The sequence below is a fragment of the Talpa europaea genome, assembly GCF_964194135.1.
Source record: "Talpa europaea genome assembly, chromosome: 14".
NCBI classification, from domain to species: domain Eukaryota; kingdom Metazoa; phylum Chordata; class Mammalia; order Eulipotyphla; family Talpidae; genus Talpa; species Talpa europaea.
Window position 1 is genome coordinate 3723166 of NC_140082.1, and position 17024 is coordinate 3740189.

A 17024-nucleotide genomic window follows, 5' to 3' on the forward strand; every position below is an offset into this window, starting at 1 on the left:
TTATTTTGTAAAACTCAAGGATTTTTTTTCTTTTTTTTTAAGATTTATTTCTTATTTATGCAATAGCTGGGGTACAGGCCAGAGGCACGGGAGGGTGAGAGGATTCACCAGAGACAGAGTGGGATGCAGAACAGGCAGACAGACCGAAAGCACTGCTGAGGGGAGCAGCGGGTGAGACAAGAGAGGTCTGCCCCGCCATGTGGGAATTTCCCTTGCCGGCTGGGAATCGAACCTGCACTGCAGAGGCTGTGGACAGCTTCGCAGCACTACTCAACCCGCTGCGTTGCGTAAGGGTGATATTCTTACATCCCTTATTGACTCACTACTAAGAAGGGGGGGGGATTTATTTATTTATGCATACAAGCCCTGGGGTGTACGCCAGACGTGCAGGGAGTGAGAGGACTCACCAGAGACAAAGTGGGGAACAGATGATTGCCTGAAATACGCAACTGAGGGGAGCAGCAGGGACACAGGAGAGGTCTGCTGTATCATGAGGGTTGTTCCCTGGCTGGCCAGGAATCGAACTCTTGATGCAGTGGCTGGTGAGAGCTTCACAGTGCTGTCTTTAGCCCCTGCACTGCCAGGGAGGCCCGAAGTTGGAAACTTTTTAAATGTAAATTAATTACTATAATTATTTTTCTTTGAACTTTTAGGCTAGTGATACAGAACGAGATGGACTAGCCCCAGAAAAGACATCCCCAGATAGAGATAAGAAAAAAGAGCAGTCAGATGTATCTGTTTCTCCTAGAACCTCAAAACATCATTATTCAAGATCCCGATCAAGGTCAAGAGAAAGAAAACGAAAGTCAGGTATGAATTGATGAAAATGATCATTACTATTAGCATTTGTTAGTCTGTGTCAATGTGTAAGACATTTTTTGAACATGTGCAAAGTAATATTTTGAAAGCTAGGCAGTGGTATATTGTAAACTTAAACATCCTTGGACATAAGTTGCAAGAGCATTTTTAGAAAATTTTCTAAACTATAACATCCTTTTGACCATTTATAATCTACCAAAAATAATGAAACTTGTTTATTTTCTCTTGGGCCCCATTATGTCAATGTCATAGTTTGCGTTTGAGATGTGCCTTTGTTTATGGTGCATTTTTTGTATGTGTTTTCAGATAATGAAGGAAGAAAACACAGGAGCCGGAGCAGAAGCAAAGAGGTAATTAGCACTTTGTAGTGAATAGGTACTTTAAAATACTTATAAAGTATCTGGTAGAAATGTTTGTGTGAATATGATATTGTAAAGGTAAGTACCAAAACTTGAAATTTAAAAGGTTAATTGGGTTATAAAATAAGCATGATTTGGATTCATCCTTTTTTTTTTTCAAGAAGATATTTATATGAAAAGTTCATTCGAAAACTATTAATTTTATTGTGTTGTGAAAATATTCACAATAGAGATTTCATATGAAGAATATAATTGGTTTTTTTAGGCCTGTCACACAGAGCTTCCATTAATCTGAGGTCCCGGGTCTCCTTATTCCTGATAACCGCTCAGGATTTTTAAATAGCAGTCACTTTCAAGTACAATACCCCTAGATATCTGTGGGCTACTTTTTCTTTATGGAAGATAACCTGAATCCTCTTTTCATTAATAAACTAGTTTGATTTCCCTAATGGTACTGTTGAATTTTGAAATAGAAATGGTCAGTGAGGAACAGTTGGAAAGGTGGTGGCAAAAAACCCCCAAAAACTTGAGGAAAAAACAACTGTATTGCAGAGAAGTTAACTTGCTCACCCCACCTGAGAAGACAAGGAATGAGCCATCGAGGAAGAGCAGAAGTAGCAGCCAAAAAGGGAGGAGAGGAGTCTTGTGGGGGCTGGGCAAGGGACTCCTAAACCTAATGTGGGCAGGGACTTCACCTCTTCCCCTAATGGAAGCTCTGTTAAATTTTTAATTTAGGAGAGTTTTTGTGAAAATGACTATTTTGTTTAGCTCACATGATAACATTTCTATAATAAATCATACTCAGCGTGCTAATGCGCGAAGAGACTGAACTGAAGACGCTGCAGACTCAGATAGCAAAATAATAAGCCTACTTCATGATAAGGTAACTATTAGTCATTCAAACTCCTATTTCCCTTAAGTATATCTTAAATCAGTTAAGGGTTTTAATGGCTTGGTTTTTTTTTTTCTTTTTTTTTTTAAATAGTAATGTTATGTTTGGAAACTGGTTTGAAATAAACTCTTAAAACCTTTGAAACTTGAAACACTTAAAAGTTTTCCCGGTTTGCCACTACATGGCAAAATCAAGGACATTTCTTTTATAAGCGCATATTGTAGAGAACTGGCAATGAAACAAAAATCTTGCTGTTTTTCCATTTCTCTTTTCTGCAAAATACTTTCATATTATGAGTCTTTTCAGATAGATCGTCATGCATGTTCCCAAATGTTGGGCAAGCTTTTATTTTTAAAAAAAGTTAATCTTGAGTGGAAAGAAATACTAGGCCATTTTGGGAAACATTAGATAAAAGTCCTATCCTGGTGGGAAAGCCTGGGCATCAGAAGAACATGGGATATGGGTTCGACTGCTACTGTGTAGCTCTGTGACTGGGTGCTAGTTTAGTTATACGTTAACGAGGGGATTGAATTCAAAGGTCTGAGTTTCCTTCCAGCTTTATAATTGTGATTCTGAAATGTCCAGGATTTTAAGCTTCTACAACAAGATGAATTTGGCAGATATCAATATGGGGAAATCTAATGTTTAACACTTCAAATTTGGTATGTAAATGATAGGATGGAGACTTGATCATACCGTTAATTTCACCTGAGTCTCTGCATATATTGTGAAAGTGAAAGCCTTGGTTTTTAATTTTTCAGAGTATGGGGGAGGTGTGTATTTTATAATGATAATAGAAATTGTATCTAGTTTGAGTTCATAAAAATTTGAAACAGATATGGTTGCCATTCTCTACCCTAGGTATATGAAATGTAATAGACCTCCAAGCTACTGTGCTCATAGAATGAAAAGTGATTGCTTCACAGTTTAAACATTGTAGGGGGCAAAGTCAGGCGCCATCTTTTGGAAATATTCAGCTATAAAACAGACACTTAAACTCGGTGTGAAGTAATTTAAAGTTGTAGAAAATATTACTTACATCAGGTTTACTTAGCTACCTTATTTGAAATGCATTTTTTAGTGCATTTATTTGTGCCTTTGTTATCTTCATTATTAACATTTTAAACTTACTATTATATACTCTGAAGTTAGAAGTTACTGAATATACTTTGTTTCTCTATAAAAAGTTTGTTGAAAGAATTTGAAAGTTTCATGTACATTCTTATTTTAGAAAAAAAAAATCAGGGATTCCTCATTTTCTGACATGGTTTTTCAGTATTTCAACATTGAAAATCATTGTTTTAATTGTGGTAATGAAAATATTTGGGGGAGGGTACTACCGGGGGTTTTATAAAGGAAAAATAAAATTAGTAATAGACATCCTCAACATTTGGGTGACGTGAAATAGATCATTATTTGCTGCACACTCCTAAGGTTACTAATGTTGCATCACAACATTTTTGTCTACTGTTACCCATACTAACTCTCTTTGTTGCACTATTTTCCTGAAAGAACCAACTTCTTCTTAAAACAGGCAAGAAGACACGAATCCAAAGATAAATCCTCTAAGAAACACAAGTCTGAGGAACATAATGACAAAGAACATTCTTCTGACAAAGGAAGAGAGCGACTGAATTCATCTGAAAATGGTGAGGACAGACACAAACGCAAAGAAAGAAAGTCATCAAGAGGCAGAAGTCACTCAAGATCTAGGTCTCGTGAAAGGTAAGTAGCTTCTGTGTTTATAAGAATGCCTTTTAAAGAGCTTCTAAATTAAATAAAAACATCATTAATTATAAATGCCCATAAAATCCTAGAAAATTGATAGTTTTTACTTAGTTTACCCATGCTTTTGCCTGCTAGTGTTCATTAGCAGCTGGAGTCTTTTGTACTTTATTTTCTGGCGAAGGCAAAAAAACAAAATGTGATTGGGAGATAAATTAAGAACTTTATTAAGAACTTATTAATTTATGTCTTGCAATGAGAAAAATACTGTTAACTATGTTTATATATTTTCAGTCAACGTAACAGTTCTTTTACATTTCTTATATAGAATGTTCGCTGTTAAATTCTAGATTTTCCTTCAGAGTACACATTAAAGATTTTTGAGAAACCGGGTCTAGCTCAGAATTGTGAAATTTTTCTTTTGTACTATGAAGCCAGTGTTTAATGATCCTTTGGAGAAATCTGAGGCATATATGTATGCTGTCAGATTTCAGTGAAAATTTTTTTAAGTAGTAGAGTAACGATACTGAGTTTCCTTAAATTTCATACGTTTATATATTGTACTAAAATAATTACTGAATACTTTTTTATTTGGCAGATAAACTTTTTGCCAAGTAATACAAGCAGAAACTTAAATTTAGTCAGATGGTATTGCATTTTTGACAAGCTAGAGCTTTACTTTGTTCCCTAGGGGAGGTTATCATCAAACAAGAACAGAGGACCATTTTTGGTTCTAACTCCTCCATTCAAAAAGAAGTCAATGTTACAAAAAAAAAAGGCCTATCCTCCTTGCCCCAGGCCCTCCCCCCACCAAAAAAAAGGGCCATTTGTTTTTTCTGTACACAATACAGAGTAGTGTATTTGTGTTATCTTTCTTGACAGTGTGTACTATAGGTAGCTAACTCATGATGTCTTCAATTGAAAAGACAACTACCAATTTGTGTGCTATAATTCCAGGCGTCATCGTAGTAGAAGCAGGGAGCGGAAGAAGTCTCGGTCTAGGAGTAGGGAACGAAAGAAGTCAAGATCCAGAAGCAGAGAGAGGAAGAAATCACGATCCAGAAGCAGGGAAAGAAAACGTAGGATCCGGTCTCGTTCCCGCTCAAGGTCAAGACACAGGCATAGGAGTAGAAGCAGGAGTAGGACTCGGAGTAGAAGTCGGTACGTAGTCTTCATCTTAAATGAAAGCAAACAGGCCACTCATATGGTCTGTTTAGCTTCTGTCAACCCAAGAATGTTGATTAATGAATCAATTTTATTTGGAGATTATAACCTACTTTAAGTATATCCTAACAAGTAAAGAACAAACCTAAATACTTGCATAGCACTTATACATATTCTTATTTGGTCGATAGATCTGTGAAATGCAGGTTTGACTACCCCTGTTAAAATTGGTTGTTTTAAACACTGACATCACTGTTAATTTTATGATCATGCTAGTTAATGTTTGCTGTCTACCACGTCATATATGTTATGCCAAAGTTCTTTGTGTTAATTCATCTCATTCTCAGAACGGCACTTTTTTTTTTTTAAACATTATAAGAACGTTTTTTATTATTATTATTATTTTTTAAATTATTATTTTTTTTAAGATCTTCATTTATTTATTTATACAAGCACTGGGTACGGTCAGAAGCTCGGGAGGGTGAGAGAATTCACCAGAGCCAGAGCGGGGAGCAGAGCAGGCAGAAGGACCGAAGTACACTGCTGAGGGGAGCAGCGGGCGGCAGGAGAGGTCTGCGCGTCATGTGGGACCCCCCTCCGGTGGCCGGGGAGCAGCCGGGGATTGAACCGGCGCTGCAGAGGCTGCGGGCAGCTTAGCAACCCAGCGCCCAACCACTGCGCCACCGGGGAGGCCCTCAGAACGGCACTTTTGCAAGCAAGGTTCTTCAGGTTTAGAAAAGTTAAATAACTTGCCTAAGAAGCCCAAAACCATAGTTAATAAATGGTAAAGCCAGGGCTGGGTCCCAGATACGTCTGAATGCAAAGTCGGTCATGTATTGACCCTGTTGTGCTGTTGGTGCACTCTCAGATACTCACACAGATGAACTTCATTCAAACCTGTCTTGACTGGGAAGAGCTTTAACTTTTTGCAATAGTAGTAGAGTAAAGAACACAGGAGAGCATTTTGTAAATACTCAGAGAACACATTCTCTATAAAGACAATAACTATGTCTTCACAAAAACCGATGATAAAAGTTATGGAGAAGCTCTTTTTGTTAATTGATTACTTAAGTCCAACTATAAAAGACTAAAATGTGCGTAAGGATGGACTTAACTAACTTAGCGTACTGCTGTTGGGTCACTTTAGCAGTTTTTTTTTTTTTTTTAAAGATTTATTTATTTATACAAGAGCTGAGGTGTAGGCATAGGCCAGAGGCGCGGGAGAGTAAGAGGTTTCACCAGAAACAGCGGGGAACAGAAGAGGCAGACGGACCAAAAGCACTGCTGAGGGTAGCAGTGGGTGAGACAGGAGAGGTCTGCCACGCCATGTGGATATCTCCCTGGCCGGCTGGGAATCACACCTATGTTGCAGAGGCTGTAGACAGCTTCACAGCGGTGCGGTCAACCTGCTGTGCCACTGGGGAGGCCCTTAGCAGTTCTCCATTGGTGGTTTCAATTTGTAGTACTGTACTAATTTGAACTTTACATTGTGAGAGTTAATCTAAAATAAGTGAAAATTTTCTCATTAATTACCATAATTCTGTCATTACTTTTGGGACAATTCAGGTCATTATTTCTAGTTGGAACATTGATAGTTTCTATTCTAACCAATACCTGTCACTTTATCTTTTACTTTTTTAATTCCTTTGTTTTAGTGATTCATACTTTGTATTTTTTTTAAACATTACAAACTTGTAGATTTAAATACTGGAAACAGTTTACCAATTGATCACACTGCTAGGAATTTATCCTACACGTTGATCTACCAAGTGTGAAATAACTGATAAATGAGATTAGTCTTGGAACATGAGGTTTAACACCAAAGGATTGGAAACAACATAAACATCTGCCTGTAATGGAGATGCTTAAATAAACTTACTGGAAAACTGACAACATACACAAAGAACTTGTGGTACCTATGGAAGCTGTGGCAGAGGTGAAAGGGGGATTCAAAATACATTTCCTGTGCTGTTTTTTATTTTGTTGAACTGTGTAAATGTAGATTATTATTCAATAACATTATTTTGGCAATACTGACACGTAAAATATAATTTATTACAGAGATAGAAAGAAGAGAATCGAAAAACCAAGAAGATTTAGCAGAAGTTTAAGCCGAACTCCTAGTCCACCTCCCTTCAGAGGCAGAAACACAGCAATGGATGCACAAGAAGCTTTAGCTAGGAGGTGTGTGCACTTACTGTTCATTGTGGTGTTCCCTTTTTGTGGCAAATGTGTGCCTTTTTAAAAAAAAAAAAAAAATCGACTCCAATTATAACTGTTAACTTTTCCTTTTAAATTGCTTTGTCTTTTCTTACTCAAGATAACAATATCTGAAGCATTAAGTAGAATTCTAATTGTTTTCTTACTTTGAAGTGGCAAATAATATCTCTTACAGGCCAGTTTATTTGATCTTGCAAATTTTACTGCCATTAGCAGAGGAAAATCATTGTATTTTTTAATTTTCTGAATTTACCAAGATGGGTGATTGTGGGACCACACGCAGCAGGACTAATCTGACTGAAATCTGCAAAACTTTTGAAAGAACTGCGTCATGTAGAGAGTCATGAATTAAAGTAAAATCCAAACAATTGCTTGCAGGTTTTCCCATATTCTGAAATTATACTCTTGAATTTTTCTTTATGAAATTGAGTTTGTATTTTTTTTTCATTGCAAAAATACAGTTATCACAATGTAACCTGATGGGCTGCTGCCCTGTGAACCCAGCCTGGCAGAAACTCCAGCTGAACAGCAGCAGCAGCAAAGGTGTGAGCTCACCCCTTCTTCATTCCATTCACCTTAGTGAATGGTGTTAATTCCAAACCTGCACTGGCCATTTTAATGCAACCGGTAGAATAGTAATCAATCATATTTTCTTGCTGAAACTAAAATCAGCAGAATTAGGGAACAATTTCCTGCAGTATCTTAACTAATTAATAAAGAACGGTCTGTTAACTCTTGACAGGTGCTTTTTAAAGCTTTAAAAGTCTATTATATGGTTTATATGTTTATTGTGTTTTAATTTTTTGGGTTTTATTAAAGTTGAAGCTGTTACTAGCATCTAACACTTGATTAAAAAAAGTAAGTCTACTTAGTAATTTCCAGATGACAAGTTTATATGAAATGCTCTAATTTCAGAATACCAGATTACTCCTTGGCTACCTTGAAATTTGAAGGGGGAGGTTTGTTAATAAGAAACTACAGTATGTAGAACTTTTTTTGTTTGTTCTGGCCTTTTTTGTATTGAAGTGTGAACAGAATTTTAAAACTACTTTGGAAATATTTTTTCTATCTGTGAGCCCACATTTTAATGTTACTCTTAATCAAAAAATTTTATTTCCAAGGACAAATTCAAGTCTGTTTTGTGTGTGTTTCTTGCTTATGTGCTTAATGAAATAACTTGTATTCCTTTTATGTAAATTTCAATAATTGTTATATACCAATTTGCTACCACTGTATTTTACTTCCCATAGTGCCCCCCAGCAAAATCCTTTTCCTCAATCCTTGCTCCTTTAAGAATACCATTAAAGGAGGAAGGATGGTGGTTATTGGTAGATAGATCAAGTAAATCTTAAGAAAGGGGACCTTCTTTTGCAGGAACTCACTGTGGAGATGATATTGGTTATTATTTGCTACATAGGAAATACATAACTGACTTGACAGCACATTGCATATTTAATTAGTAAAATTATTTGAGTTAATCACTAGTGAATTTATTGTGAACTAGAATTTGGTTTTTCTTTTGGGATAAATCTGTTTTTCCTGTTTCCAGCTCCTTCGTTAATGATAAATTTTTTGAGCTGCTAAAAGTAATTTCCAGGTATAGCGGTTTTCTCATTTTATTAGATGTTAAAGAAGGGCAGTTAAAGCTGGCTTGCTTTTTAGTTTGCGTTAACTTGAAGACTAATAAAGTCTTTCAGAAATCTTCTGCATGTCTTAATTGATCTTATTCTGTGTCACCTTCACCCAAGAAGTATTTAGGTATTACTGTGTACATTGTTTACTGCCTAACGTGCCCTAAGGGTTATTTAGCTCTCAATAAATTATTTGTAAGGTTTAATGTTATCGCTACTCCTGAGCAGCCAGCGGTTATTAAAGATTTGATAATTTTCTTTTTTTTTACCATTCTCTATGGAAACTTAAATATTGTTTCAGCCTTTGATTAACCAGTAAATTCATAAATATTTAAAACCAGAATTGGGGTATTATTTGTAATAGATAACATCTTAAGAATAATTACTTCCTTTCCCCCTCACCCCCCATACAGATACCAGTTTGGGGAGGGTATTAAATAAGAACTTAATTTAAAATTCTAAGTGTTTAATGTCTATACATATATACATGTAGAAAAATACAAAGATGCATATTGATTTTTATATTGCTACTTTTAAATAAATCTAAATTGTCTTTGACAGGTTGGAAAGGGCAAAGAAATTACAAGAACAGCGAGAAAAGGAAATGGTTGAAAAACAAAAACAACAAGAAATGGCTGCAGGTAATTTGTTTCTTGATTATATCATATTTGTTGAAAATTGGCAAAGCACAGAAAAGTAATAAAATTACCTATAATCTCTACAACCCATCAGTATGCTGTGAACATCTTAATTTTCAGATTAACTTTCCCATCATAAAACCTTTATCTTTCTGTCTCTAGTTTTTGGTTGGTGCAGAGAAATTTTTTTTTTTTTTTTTTAAGATTTAGTTATTTTTATACAAGAAGCGGGGTATAGGCCAGATGTGCGGGAGGGTAAGAGGATTCACCAGGGACAGAGTGGGGAACAAAACAGGCAGACTAAAGAAATACACTGCTGAGGGGAGCAGTGGGCAAGACAGGAGAGGTCTGCTATACCATGTGGAACTCTCGCCGGCCAGCCGGGATCAAACCCATGCTGCAGAGGCTACGGACAGCTTCACAGTGCAGCGCTCAACCGCCTGTGCCACCAGGGAGGCCCTGGTACAGATAATTTGACAAGTCACTAGATTATTCTTCAACCATCACTGCACATGTCTCTTCATTATGAATTTGGAAATAAAGTTTATTAAAGATGATGAAGTGGAATGTGTATATGTATTATGTCTTGATGTTTAAAAACTTAAATTTCCCAGTCTCTGGATAATTGAAGATGGTGAGAATTTACAGTTAGGGGCCTCCCTGATAGTACAAAGGGTTAAGTCTCAGCACTATGAAGCTGTCAGGGAGCTGACCCACATAGGACGAAGCAGACCTCTCTTGCCTCACCTGCTGATCCCCTCAGCAGTGTATTTCAGTGGATCTGCCTCTTCTGCTCCCCACTCTGTCTCTGGTGAATCCTCTTACCCCCCCCCCCCCCACACACACACACACCTCTGGCCTACATCCCAGCTCCTGTATGCATAAATAAATCTTTTTTAAAAAAAGAATTTACTGTTACACTGTATGTAGTGTAATTAGGTGTTGTTTCTGTTTCCTGCTATTCCTAGTTAATAGTAGAACTTTGTGAAGAAAAATCTAGAACTTGACAAACTGCCAATTTGTTTTATCACATAATTTTCGCAAACTTTTCAGAAATGTGTTCCCATAATGGTAGTAATTTAAGAACTTTCAAAGTTTATCTCTGGACTAACAAAAATCATTCACCAGAATAGCATTTTAGTTTACAGAAGATTGACTCAATTCCTGACTCACCCACTTAAAGTGGAAACATCAGGTGTGCTACTTTATAGGACTTCTGTTTAGTGTCTACTAAATATGCATAATACCTATACGTTATCTTAAATATTTGTTGTGCATTTCAAATGAAGTGCCTGTAATTTCATAAACTATAAAGAACCATAAAAATACAAGTTATAATTTTTTTGTTTAGCTACAGGCACCTTAGTTCACTATTATTGAAATCACGTTATTTTTTTTGTTGTTGTTAAAGATTTATTTATGCATACAAGAACTGAGGTGTAGGCCATCAGTGCAGGGAGTGAGAGAATTCACCAAAGAGAGTGGAGAGCACAGCAGGCAGAATACTGAAATACACTGATGAGGGGAGCAGTGGGCAAGGCAGAACAGGTCTGCTGCACCATGTAGGTTGCTCCCTGGCAGGCTGGGAATCGAACTCGTGCTGCAGTGGCTGGCGATAGCTTGATAGTGCTGTCTTTAATCCCTGCGCCACCAGGAAGGACCTGAAATCACCTTTTTATTGTTTATAGAATTCTTTTCATCCTCAGAGAAGTAAATGAAGTTGTAATATATATGAAATCATATACCGAAATGTGTCTGTAGGTGAATACATCCAGTAATTGCTGAAACATTGCGGCTTTATAAATTATCATCGCCTTCTAGTTAGTGAAAAAGTCCTGCCTTTTTGCATGTTTCTAGCTCATGTATAAGTGATGTTTGTTTAGTCTTAAAATCCATGTTCATCTCTTCAGCAGCTGCAGCTTCTGGAGGTTCTGTTCTCAATGTTGCTGCTCTGTTGGCATCAGGAACGCAAGTAACTCCTCAGATAGCCATGGCCGCTCAGATGGCAGCCCTGCAGGCTAAAGCTTTGGCAGAGACCGGAATAGCTGTACCAAGCTACTACAACCCAGCAGCTGTGAATCCAATGAAATTTGCTGAGCAAGAGAAAAAAAGGAAAATGCTTTGGCAAGGCAAGAAAGAAGGGGTAAGTTCCTTCATTTGCCTTATTCTGTCATTTATTCCCAATTAGCAGTTATTTTTTAAAAAAGCATATTTGGATTAGAAAAGATTGGTTTGGGTAATTATAAACTCCACTGAGAAACACTGTTTTACTTAAGCTATGTATGGAGATTGAATATCCTAACGATAATTTAACTTTTTACAAAATTCTAAAAGTTCACTATTCCTAACAGGACAAATCCCAGTCTGCTGAAATATGGGAAAAGTTGAATTTTGGAAACAAGGACCAAAATGTCAAATTTAGGAAGTTAATGGGTATTAAGGTGAGTGTTTTGTATTAAAATGCATTAATATTTTCAGGTTAACAATTCTCAACTTAAAAGGAACTTCAGTGATATATCAACTTTAGGTACATTCTGGTGTTTTTAAATGTTCTCCAGATAAAGTTCACAATTAACTAAACCAGAGTGTTGTCACTATTTGACAGTATAAATTATTTTACTTAACACATTTGTCTTTTGACTGCTACAGAGTATACCAATAGGTAAACCTTGTTTGAGCTCATAAACTTGTCCTAGTAAATAAAAAGGAAAGTGCATAAAAGAATGAATTTGCTTTAAAAAATTCTGGTGTGATAGGAACTTCAAGTTTTAAAGTTTCAAGATGTCTTTTTTTCTTTAAGATTTGCCGGAGCCTTTGCATTTGCTGTTAGATTAGCCCTCCCTACACCAGTCATTCCTTCAGCTGCCTGCTTGATTTTTTTTTTCTTTTTAAAGATTTGTTCATGTATACAAGAGCTGGCATGCAGGCCAGAGGTACAGGGTTGGGTGGGGATGGGGGGGTGAGAGGATTTATTAGAGTCAGTGGGGAGCAGAACGGGCAGATCTGAAAACTGCTGAGGGGAGCAGTGGGTGAGACAGGAGAGGTCTGCTGCGGTGTGGGTCCTCTCCCTGGCCGGGGATCGAACTCATACTGCAGTGGCTGCAGATAGCTTCATAGTGCTGTGACTTAACCCTTTGTGTCACCAGGGAGGCCCCTGGTACATTTTTTTTTATGGCTGGTCTCTGTTCACAGGTCACCTTGTTTTAACTTATCTTTTGTAAAATAAATACTCCATCGTGTTTTCTACTTCATTTTTCTCCATGGCATTTATTTATATACTTTGTAGCATATTCTACAAGTTCTTTTTTTGCCCACTAAAATAAAATTGATTTTTGATACTTGCTATTCTAACCCATTACCTAGAAAGAATATTGCCTTGAACTCCATGGGTGCTTAAGTGAATTGAATGTAAACAAAGTTAACTGAAGTAAAATTTGTACCCTAAAAATTGGCTGCTACTGTCAAGTGAAAACAGCACTTTTTATTTCTACCTGAATTCATCCTGATTTTATATCTGATGTTTAGAGCGAAGATGAAGCTGGATGTAGCTCAGTTGATGAAGAAAGTTATAAGACTTTGAAGCAACAGGAAGAAGTATTTAGAAATCTGGATGCCCAGTATGAAATGGCAAGATCGCAGACCCACACGCAGAGAGGAATGGGGCTGGGGTTCACGTCATCAATGCGAGGAATGGACACAGTTTGAAAAGAGATCACACTTGCCATTTGGGACTTTATAGACTTCTGATTCTGATGGCAGGTCCTTGTTCACCAAACAGCTAGCATTCTAGCTTGCATGGGTGTTGCATTGACTTTAATTTATTGAAAAATACGATTTTTTTGTAAATATCAGATCAGTGATACTGGTGTTAGTGTTGTAATCAGGTTAAACCCACTTCCATTAAACTTGACAGAACTATATAGAAGGACAATATTTTTTAGTTCATGAATTCTACTTTTCAAATATATAAAAGCTGCAGGTGGGATAAAATGTCATACATGGATTTTTTGTGTCCGCTGTCTTGTGTACTTTTGTACTTAACCTTGTACAGTTATTTTCATCTCTTGAAACATGAAAGAAATGTTATGTAGATGTTCTTTAGAAGATCTGGCCATTTGGTACATAATCCAGCACAAATATGCTGGGTGGTGATAATAAAAATGGTTTTCTCAAAACTGGTGTTAATTTAAGTTACCTGGAATTCTTGATTGAATTTGTTTTATGGTTTCTGTAGCATTTTGCAATTGCTATTGGAAAACACTGGCCTAGAAATTTTTTTTAGGAACAATTAACGTTGCTATAAAGGCAATACCATGGTGAGCAAAAATGTAAAAGTGAGGTGGGAGGTATATACAAACTTACTAAATAATACTGTTTTCCTACTATTATAAGGGATAGAATCGGTGTACAGTATTTGTTAAATATTCCTTGTTATTCAGGAAATAGATTAATACATTAAAGGGATGTAAGCACTTTTATTTTAATAAAGTGCCTTATAACAAGTTCTTTGTATGCCCTTTGCTCATTATCCCTTTGAAATCTTCTAACATTAACTAGACTACAGTGTTGAAGCTTGAGAAAACCTGTGTCACTAAACCGAAGAGGGCGTGAATTTGGCAGAGGGGATGGGGCTATAGAAGCTGTAGTTATTTGCTTTCATTACAGCAGTCATGAGTTTCAACTTTGCCTAGAAAAACTCTTTGGAAAACATCTTCACAGTGTAGCAGCACAAGTGGGAACGCTGCTTAGAGTGATAAAACTTCCCATGTTTCTAAAACTGGTTATGAAGTCTTGTCAACTTGCTTGTTAGGCATGTTTTTTTCAAAATGAAAAATATATTTAAGACTTTCAATGTATTTGATAAAATGCAAATGTTTCTCAAGACATTTTGGTAATTTTGTAGGTGCTTTAGTAACATAGCCAATTTTGGGGGAAATGACACTGAATTTTCATTATCACAATCCACACTCCAGCTCTACCTTATAAATCAGTTGCATTTCTTTTCTTTTTTTTTTTTAAACTCTGAATTTTTTTTTTAATTTTATTTATTTGCTTGCTTGTTTGTTTTGTTTTTGTTTTTTTTTATACATGCACTGGGTACAGTCAGAAGTGCGGGAGGGTGAGAGAATTCACCAGAGCCAGAGCAGGGAGCAGAACAGGCAGAAGGACTGAAGTACACTGCTGAGGGGAGCAGCGGGCGGCAGGAGAGGTCTGCGCGCCATGTGGGACCCTCCGCCGGGGAGCAGCTGGGCATCGAACCGGCGCTGCAGAGACTGCGGGCAGCTTCGCAACCCAGCTTCGCAACCCACTACGCCACCGGGGAGGCCCAGTTGCATTTATTTTCAAGGGCTTGTGTAGGTATGAAAGCACACATTAAGTGCTTCCTATGTCTTAGCTTTCAGGAGCTGGCCATATGCGAATGAATATAATGCATGTTACACTCTTCTAGAGCAGTAGTGTCACCAAAAATAAACACAAGTTAGAGATTTTTAAAAATTTGGTAGCCAGATATAAACATGAAATTTTGACAGTATATCAAAAATAAAGATTTATTTATGCATACAAGAACTGGAGTACAGGCCAGAAGTGTGTGTGTCGGGGTGGGGTGGGGTGAGGATTTACCAGAGACAGTGGGGAACAGAACAGGCAGACTGAAATACACTGCTGAGGGGAGCAGCAGACGAGTCAGGAGAGATCTGCACCATGTGGGTAGCTCCCTAGCCTGGGATCAAACTTGTGCTGCAGTGGCTGCAGCGGCTGCAGATAGCTTCATAGGTTTCTTCTTAAACCCTTGTGCCACCAGGAGGGCCCTCATAATTTTAAAACTCATTTTGTATTTTGTATTTTAACATCTCAGAACTAGCCATATTTAAATACCAATAGCCACCATGCAGCTAAGGACAACCACATTGGACAATGCAGATCTAGAGGGAGGCACATAAGTAATTCTAAGTTGTTTGATTAAACTAAGAATTACTGGAATTCTCCGGAAAAAAGTTAACTGGCTCAATTTGGGAACAAGTAGGGGGAATGTTTTTATTTGCTTAAAACCTTGTTATCCCCTTAGGCTGTTATTATGCTGCTTTTCAGTTCAAAATCTTGCACTACATGATCGTTTTCCATATTACCCTTGTAAACAATCACCATAATGCATAGGCAGTGCAATAAGGCTAGAATATTTAAAGCAAGATAAGTGTCGGAGCAATAGCTTTGAGGACAATTTAGAAGGTAGAATAGGATTTGGTAGCTGTGTTTACATGTTGACAAAAAATGCAAATTGAAAAATGAGGTTTCCTTTTGGCTTGGGTGATGGTGTGTTTTGATTTGTTAAACTTAGAAAATAAATCGGCTTTCTAAGAAGATTGGTGGGAGGAAATGGAAGCAAAGTCAATTTCACAAGCCAAAAGATGATTCAAATATATATAAATTCTAGGGACCCACTCCCAGATCTCCCATTCTGGCTATTCAATATCTGTAGTTGTCCAAGCCTTCTCAATGTCTCAACATCCTTCTCAAAACCCTTTGTGTTTTTCAAAATGGACTCTTCTTCCTTATGCAATCTCAACTATCAGTTAAGTTACTTTCCATAAAAACTCAGACTACACAAATGTTAACCTATTTAGTTCAGAACTTTACCCAAAATCCAACTGCCTAAACTATCTCCACTGGGGCTTCAAGTTTTACCTTCAGCATAGCAGTGATATCTAACAAAAATGTTTCAGAAATTTCTTCCCCATGTCCAGTTACTTCCCTATAAAGTTACCTACAAGAATAAGATTGTCTCACGGTACCACATGACCAAAATGGAGCTCCCTCTGTACTCCCAAGCCCTGTCCACATCTATTGTCTATCTCAAATGATAACCAGTTTCTTAAGTCAGAACCTGGCAAATATTCACAACCCCTTTTTTATCATTCCTCATAGCCAATACTTCAACTAGCCCTGTTGTTTATCTTTCAAATATTCTCCACAGGGCCTCCCCTGGTGGCACAGTGGTTGAGCGCTGGTCTGCAAAGCTGCCCGCAGCCTCTGCAGCGCCGGTTCCATCCCCAGGCCATCAGCGAGGGTCCCACATGGTGCAACAGACCTCTCCTGCCACGCCCGCTGCTCCCCTCAGTAGTGTATTTCGCCAGTCTGCCTGTTCTGTTCCCTGCGCTGGCTCTGGTGAATTCTCTCACCCTCCCGCACTTCTGACTATCCAGTGCTTGTATAAATAAATAAATTTAAATAAATATTCTCCACGTCTATAATTATCGACCCCACTAGCACTTCTGTAATCCAAACATTTATTGGTTTGAATACTATGAAAATGTATCACTATGTCTACCGAGTCAAAATTCTAGTTTGGCACCATCTCCAGTGCTTTTTATGTCATGCAATCAACACTATCTTTGACAAAGTGAAAGTGTGTGGGTCAAAAACCTGCTTAAAATAACTTCCCGATTTGGTGGGTGGAAACAGGAAACCTAACAGGTCCGTGAGCACTGAGCTAAGTTCCAGGCTCTTCTTGCTTCACTCTGCCTTTTCACAAGAGGGTTCCTGAGCCTGGAGGACTCTGAATCCCATCCTCCCCCAT

The 17024-nt window shown here is 37.5% G+C and overlaps 1 protein-coding gene across 1 annotated transcript; it reads left to right on the forward strand.

The window, feature by feature from the left end:
* Positions 1 to 729: 729 nt before the first annotated feature.
* Positions 730 to 13153, forward strand: RSRC2 (arginine and serine rich coiled-coil 2; the record flags this gene model as incomplete). The annotated part of the gene is given in 10 exon segments (XM_084253452.1): positions 730 to 787; positions 790 to 810; positions 1126 to 1169; positions 3605 to 3795; positions 4753 to 4956; positions 7021 to 7143; positions 9372 to 9451; positions 11359 to 11591; positions 11800 to 11889; positions 12974 to 13153. Coding segments are annotated over 10 exon segments (1224 nt in total).
* Positions 13154 to 17024: the final 3871 nt, after the last annotated feature.